This window comes from Equus caballus, chromosome 5 (genome assembly GCF_041296265.1).
Source record: "Equus caballus isolate H_3958 breed thoroughbred chromosome 5, TB-T2T, whole genome shotgun sequence".
NCBI lineage: Eukaryota > Metazoa > Chordata > Mammalia > Perissodactyla > Equidae > Equus > Equus caballus.
The window spans coordinates 103,184,087-103,202,391 of NC_091688.1; the positions used below are offsets into that span (position 1 = coordinate 103,184,087).

At 35.3% G+C, this 18,305-nt stretch overlaps 1 protein-coding gene across 24 annotated transcripts in view; it reads left to right on the plus strand.

The window, feature by feature from the left end:
- The window catches only part of DOCK7 (dedicator of cytokinesis 7), a 211,200-nt gene that overhangs the window by 173,304 nt on the left and 19,591 nt on the right, over positions 1–18,305 (plus strand). For 9 of the 24 annotated variants that reach the window (XM_070268987.1, XM_070268990.1, XM_023642006.2 and 6 more), the window contains 6 exons: positions 4,764–4,922; positions 5,565–5,665; positions 6,593–6,785; positions 8,193–8,336; positions 10,561–10,692; positions 12,244–12,258. In XM_070268987.1, the coding sequence (XP_070125088.1) occupies positions 4,764–4,922; positions 5,565–5,665; positions 6,593–6,785; positions 8,193–8,336; positions 10,561–10,692; positions 12,244–12,258 (744 nt within the window). Of the gene's footprint in view, positions 1–4,763; positions 4,923–5,564; positions 5,666–6,592; positions 6,786–8,192; positions 8,337–10,560; positions 10,693–12,243; positions 13,992–18,305 lie in introns of all 24 variants that reach the window. The other 15 variants (XM_070268988.1, XM_070268989.1, XM_070268992.1 and 12 more) reach the window with 4 other exon arrangements.

The window sequence follows — 18,305 nt, forward strand, 5'->3', positions numbered from 1 at the left end:
TTTTTAAGAAGTTAATTTAAAAAACAAATAAAAAGAAAAAGGAAAAAAAAGAAGTTAATTTTTTCAGTAGTTTACTTTTGCTGGACAAGTAGCAATTTTGAATGATTTAAAAAATTTGTTTACATTGCTACTGTTGTTTTGTATTTACATTAATTACTAATTTACGTACATAATTTGATATGTTACAGTTTAAGGAAAAATATTACATTAAAAGCTTCTCAGTAAATCCAGTTCTAAAATTAAGTTAAATGTAAATAGCCTTCAAATTTTTAACTTAGAAGTTTTATTTGGTTATTTATAACCTTGCATTGGATAAAAAGAGTAAGCTTTATAGTCTTTTAATATATAAATTCAGATATACATACAGTACATAAATAGATGTATAGTATATCTGTGGTCTTAAAATTTCATGGAGGGAAGTGATTAGAAAAAAATATTTTAAAAGGTTCCTTAAGGGGTGCAATTATGAAAAAAATGTTGAGAAACACTGATTGGGACAGTATCTGTTAGCTCTCTTTTATGAACAGTGGTAAAATTGTTGTATTTCTTCTTTCACTACAATCCCTTTCTCATTCTTCTTCCTATTTCAGTATTTCAATAAAGTATTTATATTACTGTTTACATTTGTGTTGTTGAATATACCTCTCCAGTTTTTTCTTAGTTTTAACATATCAGTCTTAGTTGTAAAAAGAAATAGTGCTCACCACCATTTTTTCTTTTTTTCTTTAATCATTTCTTATTTGGCTAAATATTGTCTTGTAGTTGTTTATTCAAGAAAGTTCTTGGGCGTAATGTTTCCCAAGTTCTTGATTTTTCAAAGTTGTGTGTACTCGTAAGACAGCAAGGATGGTTAACTTTGAATAATAAAAAGAGTGAGAAAGATCAGCAAAACTTACGAAATAAAGAGCACTTAATAGAAAAGAAAGATCTGAGTACCATTTTCCTCTGGCATTAAATGTTATTTTAGAAATATCTGAAGATAGCTGGATATTTTCTTCCTTATAATAGAACTTTTTTCCTCCCAACTGCTCAAGGGATTCTTTCTTTCTATTTAAAATTCAATGTCTTTTCGAGAATGTGTCTTAGTATTGACTTATTTTTAATTCCCTCAGGCACATGCTGTCTACTTGCAATTCATTTATTTCAGAAAGTTTTTTGAGCATAAAATTAAATATTTGTTTTGCACCAGGGTCTGGGGTTTTTCTGTGAGTACCAATTATACATATGTTGGATCTGTTTTGCTTCACTTTTTATCATGTCCTCTTTTCCTTTTTAACATTTTTCAAATTCCCATTTATTTTAGTTGCTTTTCTCATTTCTGTCCCAGGTATCCCTTATTTGCTCTCCATGAGATCTCTTACTTTTACCAATTTCATCTTCATTTTTTTCTGTTTCTTTTTCAAGTAGTGTCAGCTCACATGTAAGCTCCTATTTTATGTTGTCACTTTCCAATTCTTGCTATCTTTCTTTGAGTTCTTTTATTTCTGCCTTGTTTTCCTTCCTAAAATTAATGGCTTCATACATTCTTTTTATAATTTAAGGCAAAATATTTCATTAGAATTTTCATCTGTTTCATGGCAATATTTTTCTATTCCATGTTCTTTATCTTGTGAGTTTCACTGATCTTTACCTTTTTATTACTCAGCATAGAATGAGTTGGATCATCTTGGCCCAGGTATTTGTAGGAAGTTCCTTCAGAATGTGTTTCTCATGGGATTTTGCTGTTACACACATAGCTTGCCTAACTTCCTGAAGCTTCTGGTCAGTCCATTTCTATCCAGTCCTCCCAGATTATTAGCTCGTTTTGTTTTCAAGACAAATAGTTTTATCACTTCAAAGTGAGTCTCTTATTTAAAAGAGATGTTTTTTCCCGTTATTTCTGAAATCTGTGTGCTAAGATTTCTCACTGTTTCCTTTCTACTCCTTTCCTTCTATCAAAACTGCTCCCTATCTTAACTTGTCAACTCTTTTGCATTTTTCTAATATATGGATTACATCCATCTCCTCGTTTTGCTGAAAATGGAGTTTATGGATTTTTTCCTATTCACCTTTTATTTTTGTATGAAATCTGGGAGAAGTGGGAAATTACTATCTCACACTATGCTATTTCTACTGGAAGCCAAGTCCTCTTTCTTAATTCAGAGCAGAGGAATCCAGTTGTTTTATTGATCTTGTTTATTTTTGAGATAAAGTCTCTAAAATTTGATCACACATGGAGTTTTCTTGATACATTTTTTTTATTTTAGGAAAGCTTTATGAAATAGGTAATTTATCATCTTAGTGTCAGGTAGTACTTCTAATAAAGAATAGGTAATTTAAAACTGGCAGTGATTTGTATACTTTATTCAACAGATACTAGAACAAAGTATTGAACTATGTTCTAGGTACTGAAGTAGGCATTGGGCAAACATAGATAAAAGGATAGTCCTTATTTTCAAGTACCTTAGCATCTGATGGGGAAGGAGATGAATAGGTAATGTTCATCTAATATAGTAATAAGTGCCCACTTCACGTGGTTTTGTGAGGATTATATAAATTAATATTAAGTAAAACACTTATAACAGTAACTGGCACTGAGCAAATACTGAATAAGTATTTATCATTCTTAATATAATGAGAGGTAAGGACAGGGCACTGTGTAAGCGCAGGGGTGGGTTTTCAGAAAGAGGAGGTGCTTGAACTAAGGATGAAGAATTGCCCAGTCAGATGGATAAGTAGGTGGATAGAGCTTTGTAAGTCAAGAAAATCACACATACATAATTAGCAAGGCATCCAGACAAGAGTCAGAAACAGGCAAACAGAGAAAGATACTTTTTAGGACTTCTTGATGGTTTTGGCTGGGAGAGAGAGTAAGAGAGAAAGTTGTAATTGAAAAGGCCTGGACTAAGCTATCACAGGGCAGATACTTGCTCTGTTTATCACTGTACTCTCAGTCCCCACCCTGTAGTTTGATACATTTACTGAGTCAGATAATTCACTTTTCTTCTCAAAGCTACAGGCAGCCATTGGAGTATTTTAAGGAGAGGAGTGAGGTGTTCATATTTGCATTTTATGAAAATTTCCCTGATGCTATGAGGAAGATAGACTTGTGGGATAAGAGAAGAGGCAGAAAGATGTATTGAAAAGTTCTTACAGTAATCCCAGTAAGAAGTGGTAAAGGTGGGAATTAAAGCCATGGCATTGGGAGTGGAGAAAGAACAGGTTGGAACAGATTAGGGGATAGTGTGGATTGGATTTATGGTGTGAATAACAACAAGGGAGAATGACTATAGGATGACTCCTAGATTTTTTGCCTGAGTGACTACAAGAACAGTAGTACCATTTATTTAATCAATAGGAAAAGAAGGTATTTTAGAAATGTTAAAATTGAGGTTACTCACTGAGACATCCAGATGGAGCCATCTAATAAAATATAATATCCTAGAGCTCTAGAGAGAAGTAGGAGCTGAAGATGTAGGCATGTATCTGTACTAGTTGAAGGCAGAGAAATGGATGAGGCTGTGTGAAGTATGACAAATGAAAAGGGTTCTTGACAGAATCTTTGGAAACACTGGTATTTAAGAAGGGCAGCTGAGGAGTAAAGGAGACAGGAGAGGGATGGTTAAAGAATAGGAAAGTCAGGATAAAGTTGTACTACTGAAGATGCAGCAGGAAATTTTCAAGGAAAATTAGATGGGGCTGCCCTGGTGGTGCTCTGGTTAAGTTGGCGGCTCTGCTACAGCAGCCCGGGGTTTGCAGGTTTGGATCCTGGGTGTGGACCTACACACCACTCATCAAGCCATGCTGTGGTGGCACCCCACATGCAAAATAGAGGAAGATTGGTACAGATGTTAGCTCAGGACCAATCTTCCTCACCAAAAAATAAGTGAAAAAGTAATCACTATGTTTAAATATACAGAGATGTATAGTAGAATACTGACAAAAAAGTATCTTGGATTTGGCAGTCACTAGGTTATCACTGATAACCTCGTAAGAGAAATTTCATAGTGGGGTGGTAGACCAGAAGTGAATTTACACTGAAAAAGGAAAAATGTTAACTCTTATGGACATTACTCCAGAGATTCTACCTCAGGTCACTTTATACAAGATGTGTATTAAATTGCTTTTATCATAGTTGTAGACTTGGTGAAATGGCTAGAGTGTAAAGACTACATCTACCACTTAAGAATTTTGTGATGTTGGGCAGGCTCTGTAGGCTTATCTGAAAAGATAGTGTTGTTATTAATAACATACCTCATAACAGAGAAACCCAAAGTCCTGGGCACATCTTCTAATTTAACACATAGCTCTACATGGCTTTTTTAAGATTCACATTTATTTGTTTGTTTGTTTGTTTGTTTATTTTGGTGAGAAAAATTGGCCCTGAGCTAACATCTGTGCCAGTCTTCCTCTATTTTGTATGTGGGCCACCACCACAGCATAGCTTGATGAGTGTTGTGTAGGTCTGTGCCCAGGATCTGAACTGGGGAACCCTGGGCCACCAGAGCAGAGTGCATGAACTTAACCGCTATGCCACTAGGCCAACCCCTGGCTTTTTGTTTTTGCCTTGTGTTGTAATGTTTTATTCACAGCAAAATTCTAAGTTTTATGTCCTTTTTAAAATGAGAATTCAATATGCATATTTCATTACTTTTTAAAAAATATTTTGCTTATAATGGTATGTTTTCACTAATTATCTGTTTCATTTAGGAAGTAAAAAAGGTAGACTCTTTTCTTTTAGCTTTCTTATATTAAATGCTGACGTGACAATTTCTCTGGTACAGAACTTCGCCAGGGTTAAAATGCAGGTAACAATGTCACTGTCTTCGTTGGTGGGCACATCTCAGAATTTTAATGAAGAATTCTTAAGACGTTCTCTGAAGACTATATTGACATATGCTGAAGAAGATCTGGAATTGAGGGAAACGACGTTTCCTGATCAGGTCAGAAATACTACTTTTCTAGATCATTGACTGAAATCAGATTATGAATAGGGACTTTCCAAACTGTTAAATCAAACTTTGGTTTTACGGGAGAAACCTGTATTTTTCTTTCAATCTGCATATCATATGCTGTAGCTAGGGCTGACTCTTTGTTTCAATAAGCAACCCTTCCTTCTTGGAATGTTTAACATCTTTGGTGTTTAGTTCTGTGAATTTGTAAAAAATAGAACAGTAGATTTAGGCAGTAGACAGAAAAAAGCTTTATGATGAAACGTTATTCCCACTTATTAATGAAACAAGAATTTGCCTTAAAAACTAAAGTTTCTACAAATCCTTTTTGGAAAAATGGGAAACATAGGAGAGAATTTCCTTTTGTGTTTTTTCCTTGTATCCTCTATGTTCCTATATATTATTTCTACTTACAGTTCTACTTGTTTCCAGGTGAGGGAACTGAAAAAAACAGTCTGCTGAGAAATTTGTATATACTTTCCTACCCTTCATCCAACCACCATATCCCAGCATACCACCACTCCTCAGAACTATATCAATATCATCAGATATCTGAAATATCTTCCCGTCTAATTTAGTGATTGTGAATGAATGACAATTGAAGAATGTTTTTCATATGATTCTCTGCTGCAGGTCCAAGATTTGGTTTTCAATCTCCATATGATCCTTTCTGATACTGTTAAAATGAAGGAACACCAGGAGGATCCTGAAATGTTGATTGATCTAATGTACAGGTAGCATTTGTTTGATTCACTTATACCTTGTATAGTGGGCTTAAATTAATAAGACACACAGAAAACATTGGATAAAAAAATAAACATACAAAAATTGTCATTTTCTAATGGTATGTTGAAAAGTCAAAATATACTTTTTCCAGGCTGCTTTTTCAGATCCCTTGTGTCACTTCTTCTTTTAAGAACTATGCATCATTGTTCAGTATATTGATTATCAGAAACAAAGGGGATTTTAAAAAACAATCATAACGCATATTTAACATGGTGTCCTGGGCCCTAGACTTCCTAGGAAGGCCCAAAACTCATATTTTAATCGTAAAAATCAGTCCTTTGGAAGAAAATACAGTATATTAATGTTTTACTATAACATTAATTTTTCTAATTTTAAATATAGTAATGCCTACAGGATAATATTTCTAGGGGCACATTTTGAGAAATGTGTGATTCCTATTGTATCTTGAAAGATGTAAGTAAAACTTGAGACTTTTTCTTTGCCCTCTCTTTTCACAGTTTGGAGTTTTTTAAAGGCACAAACAAAATAAATATTTTCTTTAAAATAAAGATGATGCTATCAAACTATCTTTTATAATCTTTTTTTCCTTGAACATAAAACTTGTGTATAATCCCATATTGAACACATAAATTCCCATAGTTTTTCTCTTACTGATTATTTTCTTAGTGGCTAGATTTTAATATGGCGTGTCTTTTTTTAATCCCCCCTACAAAAAACTGATATTGTCCATTCCATGAGTCTACAGTTATTTCTCTAAACATACTCAAAGATGTTGTCATTACACTCAAAAACTTGTCTTAATAGGTTGTGTTCAATAACAGAAACCTTTCTAGGTAAATACTGAACAAGCAGTCTAAACTCCCTTCCAGCTTGGGAAGCAAATGCTAATTGAGAAGAATTTCTGTTCTAATTAGAATTGCCAAGGGCTACCAGACCTCTCCAGATCTGCGGTTGACCTGGTTGCAGAACATGGCTGGCAAACATTCAGAACGCAGCAATCATGCTGAGGCTGCGCAGTGCCTGGTCCACTCAGCAGCACTTGTTGCTGAATATTTGAGCATGCTAGAGGACCGGAAATATCTTCCTGTAGGATGCGTAACATTTCAGGTAGGAATCTGCCAGATTTACATTAAATCAAGGTATGTGCTTTTCTGGTTTTAACTTTTCTGACTGGTGTTTAGGTTCTTTTATCTTGCAAGGAAAGCATAGACTGCAGGCAAAGCCTCACGAGATAAATTGACATTTCGCTGTCACTGGCATTGATACGTTTTTAAAGAGTACTTCTTGCTAACTGTCTTTCCACATTTTCTTACCTCTGAATTATCAGTGCTATGTATATTTATTCTCTTTGCCTATACTGCTATGGACTTTATGGAATCTATGAAATACACGCAAAATACTGAGAATCAGAATTCAGTAGAAACTCTTACTCGGCTTTTACTTAACACACCAAATAATCCAACATTCTGCATTTCCTGTATAAAATAAGCTAATGTTGTGACTCAGAGATGATAGTTTACTCTCCAGGAGGGTTACACACTTCTGAGCTGCTGGTTGAATTCTTTACTTACCAAAGGTCAGTTATGCTTTGCTTTTCTTCAAAACCTGTTAATGCCAGGTTTTGGAAATTACAAAATTTAATTAGATATTATATCCTCTGATGAAATCTGAATGTAAAAAGAAAGTGAGTTATTGTTTCTCTGAAAACCAAGTCAAATGTTTTGCAGACTTGATAAAAGGCTCCCAAATGATTGCTGTTGAATTAATTTTGGATCAGACAAATACAAAAGATTGGGGCTAAAGCTCCTAGAATCAGGGATAATTTGATAGTCTTTTAAGTTCAAGTTTTTACGTGGGCTTTAAAGAAACCAAAACTGGGATTCTTAAATGAAGGTGCATTATGAGTATTCAGTCAGGGAATTACATGAACTCTGATCTGGAGACCCATACACAAAGAAAACGCCTTAGACCTACTTCAAAAAATTGACAAATGAGTGTATATCTACTGTAAATGTTTGGGTTAAAATAAAATATTTAAGGTATGTATCTATCATTTCTTTTTTAGAAATGATGGCTGATCCCAATCTCATTGGGTAAGAGGGCTTTTATTATACCTGAGTTTTTTCATTAACTCACATATTAGGCAAGCCAAGAGACCATTTTTGTACCTTAATTTTTCTCATAGGGAGTTTTGATAAGATCAATTAAATTAAAAATAAAGATTAAGTCTCCTTAGATGTCCTATGACATATGACTATTTTCCTTAGCCCATGATTTTTCTTAGTTTTTTTCTCACAACTTTTTATTAATGGAAAAAGTATCTAACAGTAGTGTTGCCTTTTTGTTGTCATCTCCAAAATACAGAAAGTTTTTGGAGATTTGTCTTTTATCTTTGCATTGACTACTCCTCCCTTTTTTTAACCTAAGCCGATAGTTCTATGTCATCTTCAACTACATCTTTCATGATAAGAAATTAATTCTACTTCACAAACCTTTTCAATTTTTTCCCCCTAGAATATTTCATCTAATGTTTTAGAAGAATCTGCAGTCTCAGATGATGTGGTATCTCCAGATGAAGAAGGTATCTGCTCTGGAAAGTACTTTACTGAGTCAGGACTTGTGGGATTACTGGAACAAGCGGCTGCCTCTTTCTCTATGGTAGATGAAAATGTTCATTCTCTTTTCACAGTTACAAACCTCTGGACTATTAGTGGCGTGTGTATGGGTTCTCTCTGTCTGTCCCTCTTCTTTTCCTTTACGATAGTTTTCCCAAAGTACCTTAGGAACTATCTAGGAGCAGCTTTTCTTTCTAGAATCATTATTGCTTAGTTTTTTTTATCTTAATAATCTATCACTTTCTCCATTGTTTTTCATTTGCTTGTTTATGAACTAACAATCTACAGCAGATTATTTTTGGTATACAAAACTTTTACCAATAACATTTTCTGAAACCTTAAAGTTAAAAAACAGAACAAAAGAAAAAGCCTCTGAATGATTTAAGTTCCTGTTTGGATAGACTAACATGGCTCTAGATAGACAGCTTGTCTGTTGGATGAAAGGAGAATCTTCTTTTGAGTGTGTTGAGCATTGCCCTGGCCCTCAGGAACGTCCTGACCATTCATCCCATTGGTTGCATAGTGAGCCCTGTTGGGTAGGTGTTCGTGGCCTGGAGCTTCCTTATCAGGAGCTTTATGAACTACATCCTAGATCCCTTGCCTGACCTACCCTCCCATGCTGTAACTCCAGTCCTGTCCCTCCCCATATGTGTGTGAAGATTTGAGCAGTCATGTGGATCCGTGATGGGATGTTTATTGGAGAAGGGAAAGATAGCTAGACGATTCCCTGCTTACTTTCTTGATCCATGGTGATAGGCTCACCTGCTTTCCGTAACTTTTCTGGGGAGTGTTTAGTGTCCTAGCACCAAAGGTTTAGGAGACAGTGCCGTTCATGTTGGGGTAAGAAGAAAGCTTGAGGTAACACACCCTGCTGCCCTCCTTTCACATCACACTGTTGTTGAAAGTGGTCCTTTCTTCTACTGGCCTTAATCTTCCCCTGCAATATATTGGTTAAGGGCATAGATTTAGAAGGCATAAAGCCAGAATTCAAATCCTGGCTCTGCTACCTTAGTAGTTAAATCACTTCAGGCACAAATCACTCAATCTGTCAGTGCCTCCTTTTTCTTATCCATTAAATGCATCTAACGATAGTAGGAATGTTGTCAGGATTAATATATGTAATGGCTGGCTCCAAGTAAGTATTAGTGTGTTTGCCATTGTCATCCTCTTCATCATTATTGGCACTTAGAACCAGCTCATTTAAATATAATGATTCTGAGACTCTAAGAATAAGTGTTGGTCCACTTTAAAATTTCTTGTCTTTGAGAACCTTGGCTGTCCTGATTCCTCCTCTGGATCCCTGCTCCTTGAATTTCAATTTCATTGATCTGAACCAGCAGAGGAAAAAGGGTTTCTGCTCTTAATGGGGAATATTTTAATAAATATGCGCTCTGTGTGTTTGTGTATATATTTAATTCACAGTATCATATTTAGATTGGGGTACAATGGCCTATATTACAGAAGTTCTTTTGTAATAGCATAATTATGAATTTCATTCTTTTTCAATTAATCTCTTTAATCTTAATTAAAATAATTACTGGGACATTTTAGTTACACTAAATGTATTTCACTATTATAGCTACATGATTGTTTATATGTACTCCTGTGAACTGACTAGAAAATAAAACAACCGTATGTTTGTTTCCTTGGGAAAATATGTTTGCTAATTTGTGAGGCAATGGAAACTCATTAGCTGGCTCTCCTTCCTGACTGCAGCCACCAGTCCATTATTAAGGACAAAAGAATGGAGCAGCAGTACAAATATGCATATTTGTATTTCTATACAATTTGAATTGGACATTCTGCTTCTATCTACACAGTATTACTTCACTAAAGTAAATGTGTGTATCTATGTGTACTTATATATGCAAATAAATTTTTGCAGAAACTAATTCTGAGCAGAGAAATAAAAGAAATCCAATTATTAGTCACAGATACCCAGATACCAGATAACCTGTGTGCTCCTGTGAAACTAAAGTTATTTACTTTTCCAAAATATTAAATTGGCACTGGAAATCATGTTAAGTGCACACACATACATACATACGTATCCATCCATCCATCCATCTAGAGAAGACAATATATTGTGCAAAATTCTTTTATTAAGCCTTAATAAAGTTAAAAATTAGTAGTGTTTGTTTTTATGTCCTATTGGAAAAGCTTCATTGTTATTGTCTTAGAAAGAATATTGTGAATTCATAAATTGTAAATATTTACTTTCTTATTGATGTAAAAGAAAGCAGTATCTTATAACATTATTCTTATAGGCTGGCATGTATGAAGCAGTTAACGAGGTTTACAAAGTACTTATTCCTATTCATGAAGCTAATCGGGATGCAAAGAAACTATCCACGATTCACGGTAAACTTCAAGAAGCATTCAGCAAAATTGTTCATCAGGTAAGGATTGCAATTTCTAGCTTCAGTATACACAGAGAAAACTGTCTAAAAGCATTATTCTTGCTTTGTATTGATGTCAAACTAGATCCTGTGAAATGACCATTTTAATCAGGTGACAAATGAATAGTGTCAAAATGGTAGTTCATGGCCAAAGCAAGATTCAGTAACAATGAATTTACCTAAAGTAGATTATGATCATAATAAACTTTCCACATAGCTTTTCTTTTTTTTTACTTTTTTTGAATTATTACTATTTTGCTAGATTTTTTTAAATTGTGGGTTATTTTCTGTTTCAAAATGTGGGTTACAGTTATGAATCTGATTTTTAAATTGATTTCTATTCCTTTGCTGCCAAAAAAGTTTTTTTATTTAAGTTAATTTTTATTAAATGATCTGAAAGTTTAGTAGACTCCTAATATTTTTAATGATTTCAACTAAACTTCGGTTGTTTTTCATAGATGTTTTCATTCAACCATCCTTTGATATATTTCTAATATGAAATTAACATTTAGTGAAAATAATGAATAAAATGGTTGTCTTATATTTATTCAATTATGATAGTATGATTTCAGTGCTTGTTCGTAGTCATGGAATCCACATATTATCACCAAAATTAACATCAAAATAAACTTGGTTTAAAAATGAAGTAAACTACCAACAGTTGATTTCCCTGAAACTAAATCCTTGGCTCCATTGAAATACTCTGAAATATCCTGTGGAGCCTCCTCCTCTCCACTTCTCTCGGGGCTGCCCGTGCTGTTATCTGCTCTCGCTATCCTCTGAGAAGGAGGTGGTGTATTGGTTGTCCACTTTTGTCTTCAGTACTGTTCCTACTTTATTGTCTGTTGGCTGGACCTCTTCTTTCTTGCCATTTACTAAGCTGTTCTAGATGAATTGATAGAATCTGAAAAACTTCAACATTCTTACAAGAGGGCTGCTATACTGTTAAGCCATAATTTTATTGTTGTCTACTAAAATATTGAAGTTGTAAAAGATTTATTAGGATCGATGATCTTAACGAGTGGGGTTTTTTATAATCAGTTGTACATATACTGTCGAAGGAACCTCATCTCATTTTCCAGAGCTGTAAATTGTAAAATATACATGTCAGGTCTGGAACATTTAGAGGCTAGTACTTTCCAAGAAAATTTCAACCGTTTATATCAAAGGCATTTGAGCCAAATTGCACTTTCTGTTCCAGTTTACCTTGGATAGTTTGGTGAAGTGCAGCTCACTTTAGCTGGAGATCTAGTTTAGACACGCAGATGGAACAGGCAGCTGACTCTCTCTCCCCAAAATCTGTACTTTCACTTATTAAAGTTTTTAAAAGGTGAAATTTTAACTGCTATGTTTTGAACAAGCAATTTATGAAATGATCACAGGTCTTAAGTAAAAGAATATAGTCTTTAAGACATCCTGGTGTCTTCTATTCGTGGAGAAGAATTTGTGGTATACACTGCCTTACACTACTGAACTTCCTTTGGCCTTTTTTTGTTCTTTTTAAACAGTTTTTTTTTTATGACTTGCCCTTTTTTACTTTTTATTATACAGAGTACTGGCTGGGAGGTAGGTAATGTTTTAGTTAGTTAAAGACACTAATAGATTGATTTAATCAGATTTCTTATGCCAATGCTTTGCCCACATCTGCTAGCTGTGGGCATTCTGTTGCTGTCTGCTATCAACTGAATTCATTAACCAAAGAAATTTTGTTAAAATACTGTAAGTTATTTGAAGAAATTTATTATTAAGAGGTTGTAGGCAGTGCATGGAAATCCATATGTTACACTAATGAGATTCTTTGGTAAATGAGCCACTTTGTCATCACTTTAGTTTGTTTTTTTCTTTTGAAGCATTTTCTTTCATCAACATTTACGCACAGATTTCTTTTTTAACCATATTGTTTCACCTCATTTTACAGAGGTCGATTTATGTGTTATTGCTCAGAGGTGTAAATAGAAAATACTATATTTCATCTGATGGACGCCATCAATTGTAAGACACCATTATTTTATGCCTTTAAGAAAGGGAAAAAACCCCTGTGTATTAAACCACAACATCCCATCAGTTGAAAGATGAATGCCGACTGCTGAGATATTAAAATGTAGGGAAAGAATCCTGCATCTCAGAGTTGATGAAATCACATGTTAGCGTGATCTTGAGTCACTTCAGCTTGAGTGTAAGCACTGCTGAGGAAAGAAATCCGCTTGTTTCATTTAAATTTTGTTGGAGGGAGGGGTAAAGAGATTGAGAGAAGTTGAAATTTGCTTTGACCTCATATCTGAGAGTGTTTGATAGTTAGTGTTTAGTGAAGACTACACATGCCTCCTCTTCTGGAGTAGTTCGGCTCATGATTGTCACATCTAAATCAGCTCTTACCTGAAAAATGCCAGGAAGAATTGATTGCCATTCTTTTAAATCTTTCTGTAAAGTAAAGAATTCTATAAAATCTGCCCTAATCTATTTTGGTGAGGTAAAGCAAAGTATTAATAAATCAGGTTTACCTAAAGCTAGGTGTATTTGTAAATTGTCTGCTTTGCCTCTCACTTTTTAGTCAGATTTATGTTGATTAAACAGCTTAGACTTTCTCTGTTTGGTTTTCCATTGCAGTCCTTGTTTTCAGACCCAAATAAGAAACCTGAGCAATAAATGTTACTGGTGTGCTTTCTTCCATTTCTGGATTAGTTCCCACCTTTTGCTTTTCTTCAGATGAAGCCATCCTCTTACATCTGCCTTAATCCTGCAGAGTGAATGTGTGTGCTCTTCTCGATACCTGCGGTGGAATCCCTCCCTCGGGGGCTCAGCTAAGGCACATGTAAAGGGACTTGCCAAGCTTATCTATGAGGGATAAGGGTCCTCATGAATTTCCTAACATGAAATGGAATTAGCTGAAAAGGAGGGAACAAGAAGATAGATTGAAACCTCTGAGCAGTTTATCACTAGTCTGCTTGATGCTAAATCGACCCCTGAAAGGTATAATTTTCACTGGTTATGACATTAATAGCATTCTGTCATCATGTTTATTGCATGGTAAAAGTCACACAGACTTTATTTTCTTGTTTATATTCTTGTCACTGCCTTTCACTGGACCTTTAGCTGTGTAGTTTCTAAAATTGTTGCACGTTTGTTTTTTTTTGCTTTTCCCTTGTAAAACTTGAATGGATGCTTGCATTTTAAAAATGTGTTTGCTACCATTTGCTGCTTATTTGTTTTGAAATTTCCCTAATTAAATGCTTTCTGTTTTCTCTTCTCTCTGCCCTGGTTGCTGACCCTACTCCCTACTTTTACTATTGTCTATTGTGGTAAGTTCCTACCTTGTGAATATTTTTCTTTTTGGGAAAAGAAAGTTTTTCTCTGGGAAAACTTCAGTAATTTCGTTTTTTCTAAAAGCAGTATTTGCTAGCTAATTTCCTGGCGTTCTCAGAGAACTCTCACTGGACTGAAATCCAGTAAGGATAATTTATTCATTGTAGAAAGACTCTTTGCATTGGTAACTCACTTCTTGACTTATAGGAAAAGCCTTCTGGGCTTATATGTTAGCAGGGTGTTTCATTTTTCATTGTGCTGCTTGATTTGGTATGAATTATTTGAGTTGGCAAAGCTTTTTAGGGATGTGTGTTTGGGTTTGTGTGTGTGTAAAAGATAACTCTAAAACTTGATACTTAGCAGTTTGGTCACATATTTACCATGCAAAAAAACATATCATGACCCCTCGTGAATCATGGTGGTGCTGTCAGCTCTGCCAGTCTCAGTCCCTGAATGGCTGCTCAGTGTTCACCTTTGCTTTCTCTTTTCCCAAGCCCACGTATTTTTCTTGAAATAATAGGAAATAAATTGCATCTTAATCGTTTCTTTCTTATGATTGCATTTTCAATTATTTTTAGAAAAAAGAAATGTCAAATTTCTGTATGGAAATTTTTATAACCTTCTCATAGTTTGTGTGTGTATATTTCATTTTTAAAAACATACATTTATCTATTTATCAAATAATGATCAATTTGTATTCAGAAGTAGATTAATTCATTAGATAATTAGTTAGACCATTGTAGGTATAAAACATCCATGAGTCTTTACCTCAGGAAGGTGAAGTTAGATGTGAAGAAAGTTAAAGAAAACACAGTAAGGGAAAAGAATCCTATCTCTAAGAGGAGATACTTTCTGGTAGTCGTGACTCCTTGGAAATGGGTATAGACCCATGACTGAGCACCTGATGATGCCATACCCCTGACTCTGTTCTGCCTTTGTGCTACTTTTTTTGGGGGGGGAAGATAAGCCCTGAGCTAACATCTGCCATCAATCCTCCTCTTTTTGCTGAGGAAGACTGGCCCTGAGCTAACATCTGCACCCATCTTCCTCTATTTTATGTGTGGAATCCGTGCCACAGCATGACTTGATAAGCAGTGCATAGGTCTGTGCCTGGGATCCAAACCCATGAACCCTGGGCCACCAAAGCAGAGCACATGAACTTCACTGCTATGCCACTGGGCCACCCCTGCCTTTGTGCTGCTTTTGAGGAGAAAAAGAAAGATGTGGACAGCAAACATTTACTACATAGATGATATTAGGCATGATTTCTTTTTTCTGAACTGGGACATATAATGGTCAAAACTGAACTTCTGATAAGGAATGGAGTAGGATATATCTTAAAAGAATATCTTTGGTAGATAAACCAACAACCTGATTTTAATACTAAAGTATATAGGAAGGAGATGCATGCATGCCTGCAAAAGCAATGATAGTAGAGGACAGTGTTGTATTATAGAGGAAGACAAAACATAGGGAAGGAGGAACCTAGTAATTCTCAAGAGAATGACTCAGGGAAATTCTGAAAAATTCTCAAGGAAAACATCAGAGAAGTGGAAGATGATTCAGGGGTCATACTTATGTCCTAGTGATGTATACCAGTATATAGAGTATGGAGATATATAGCTTAATTAAGAACTTGGACTCAGGTGTCAAATATATTGGGATTTAACTCCCAGCTCCACCACAGTGGTTGATAGAGTGTGACCATGGGCAAGTTACTTTTCCTCATCTCTAAAATGAAGGGGAAAATAAAGGTACCTAGCTCATAGATGTGATAGGAATTGACATAATGTGTGTAAAGTGGATAGCCAGTGTCTAGCACATAGTAAGTACTCAAAAAATGTTGAAGGTTATTCTTTTTGTTGTTACTATATTATCATCATTATTATCATTACTGTTACTTGAAATCTTAATACAGTTTGTTAATAAAATCTAAGAGGTATTACGTTCCCAAGTTGAGATCTATGACTACATAAACTGATAAAAGTACATGTGTTCTTTAAGAGGAATAGACATAATAGATGGGAAGGGAATTACAGCTGTGTGAAATAGTGGTGTGCCTATATGGAGATCAGTTAGCTCAGAGGAAGCATAGTGGAGAACAGTTGGATGAGGATAAAGGAAGTTATCGAAGTGATGTCATTGTAGAGATTTTCAACTAGCTCAACAGAATGTCTCTTTCTAAATAAAGATAACAAAACTAGAACAGATTTAAGATATATTTGTCATAAGAGATTTCAGCCATTAGAGACGTGGTTAGATTTCCTTGTCTGAGACATAGTTTCATCACCCAAAAGATTGTGGAATCAATAAGTAGGACTGCTAAAGAAGAAGAAGTTGAAGTGTGGGAATGATGGGAAATTCAAAAAGAGTTCATAACAGTAAAGGAAGGTAATGTTAGAAAAACATAGGCTTGATTATAGGAGACTGGATTAAAAATTTTTTTTCAAAGGAAAAAATAGGTATCATGTGGTCCAAAACTCTGAAGAAAAAATAAAGACAAAGTAATGCTTTTCCTGAAGATGAAGCTATGTGATTATGCTTTCCTGGACCTGGTAGAGTCAGTAGCTTGACAGTAGAGAACTCTCTAAGTTGAAAATAAATTTACTCAGACTCTTAACTTTCCTTCCTCTGCTGCTGCCTCTTCCACTCTAGTACACACACATTCATTTTCTATTCCAGCAACTCCCAGGTTACCTCTCTGATCTTATCTCCTCCATTCTCCCTCTTGCACACTCTGCTCTAGTCACACTGACCACCTTCCTGTTCTACGAACTCACTAGATGGGCTCTTGCCCCAGGACCTTTGCACTGGCTCTTTCTGCTTCCTGGAATGCACTTCCCCCAGAGATGCACCGGAATAACTTACACCTCCTTCACATCTTTGCTCAGATGTCACCTTCTTGATGAGACCTATCCTGACCACTCTGTCTCTTTTGTTCAGTGATTTATCACAAATGTCTAGAAGAGTTTACTAACACATAGTAGGCACTCAAATATGTGAATGGATGAATGAATAGTTTCCCTGACATACATTCTATTTCATGACTTCATATCTTCCTTTCTTTTTTGTTTTCCTCTTTCTCTCTCTCTTTGTTGGAATGTCTTTTCCTCCCCTCCACCTCCACTTGGCCATTCTTTGAATTGAAGAACGCTGTGCATGTGTCACCTCTTGTGACCTTGCTCCAACAGGATTAATCTTTTTCAGTATCGTTTTTTGATTATAGCACATAACCCTTTGTATTGTAATTATTGGAATACATTTTTTACTCTCTTGAGGAGCTGTCTTATTTATGTTTTGTTTTCCTATTACTGAGGATGAACAGTGGTTAACACATTATAAGCACTCAGTAATTTTTTTCCTTGAACTAAATGTTAATACGAGAAATTAAATAAAGAGTTTAAAATGGCTGCTCAGTAACTAGCTCAGTTTTCAGCTGCATTAATAAAATTCAAGCCCAGATCCAGAGAGGCAGTGAGCTCACTGACTCCTTCACTGATCAGATCACGTGTGAGCCCACTGACTCCTTCACTGATCAGATCACGTGAGCAGAGCTGTGTCTATTTCTGGGATACCGTACTTTAAAAGGTGGCCTTGAAGAAATCTGATAAAATGCAAACGGAATAGTAATTACTGCCATATGAAGACGATTGAGAACTGGGAAGTTTAGCTAAAGGCAACACATCTTAGTAGCTGTCTTCAAACATTTAAAAGGCCACAATATTGAAGATTTGGAATAGTGTTTCAAAGTGGAGACGTCTGAGAGGAGTACAGCCAGAATAACAATATTTTAATATTTGTGGTTTTAAAAGATATATGTTATATGTGTATGACATTTTTGAAAAATAACCATCACAAATTATTAATTTTCCCAAATGCCTCTCTTATTTTCCATGCGGTGCCTTCATTCCTTGATTTTGTGAAAATTTGCTATTATTGTTCTATTGGCTTGTTTTAATCAGAATTTTGGTTGAATACTTTTAATCTAACTGGAAAGATTTCCTTTGCTATGGAGATCAGTTAATTTTTATGTCTGTTAAATTTTGAAATAAAATAGTGCCTACAAACATAGGTTCCTTACCTGCCACACAAGAGGGGCCAAATAAAAACTGAACGCCAGGTTTATGGCAAGGAAAGGTTTTTATTTTGAGTGATATCAGCCAGGAGGTGAGAGTGAGCCCTCAAATTTGTCTCCCTTCCTGTCTTGTCTCCCTGAAAGAGGGGAGGCAAGGGATTTTAAAGGTTTGAGAGGAATGTGGCTGCTTGTAGATGGGGGTGGGGGATCAGTGGCCTTGCTGGTCCTAGCTTTT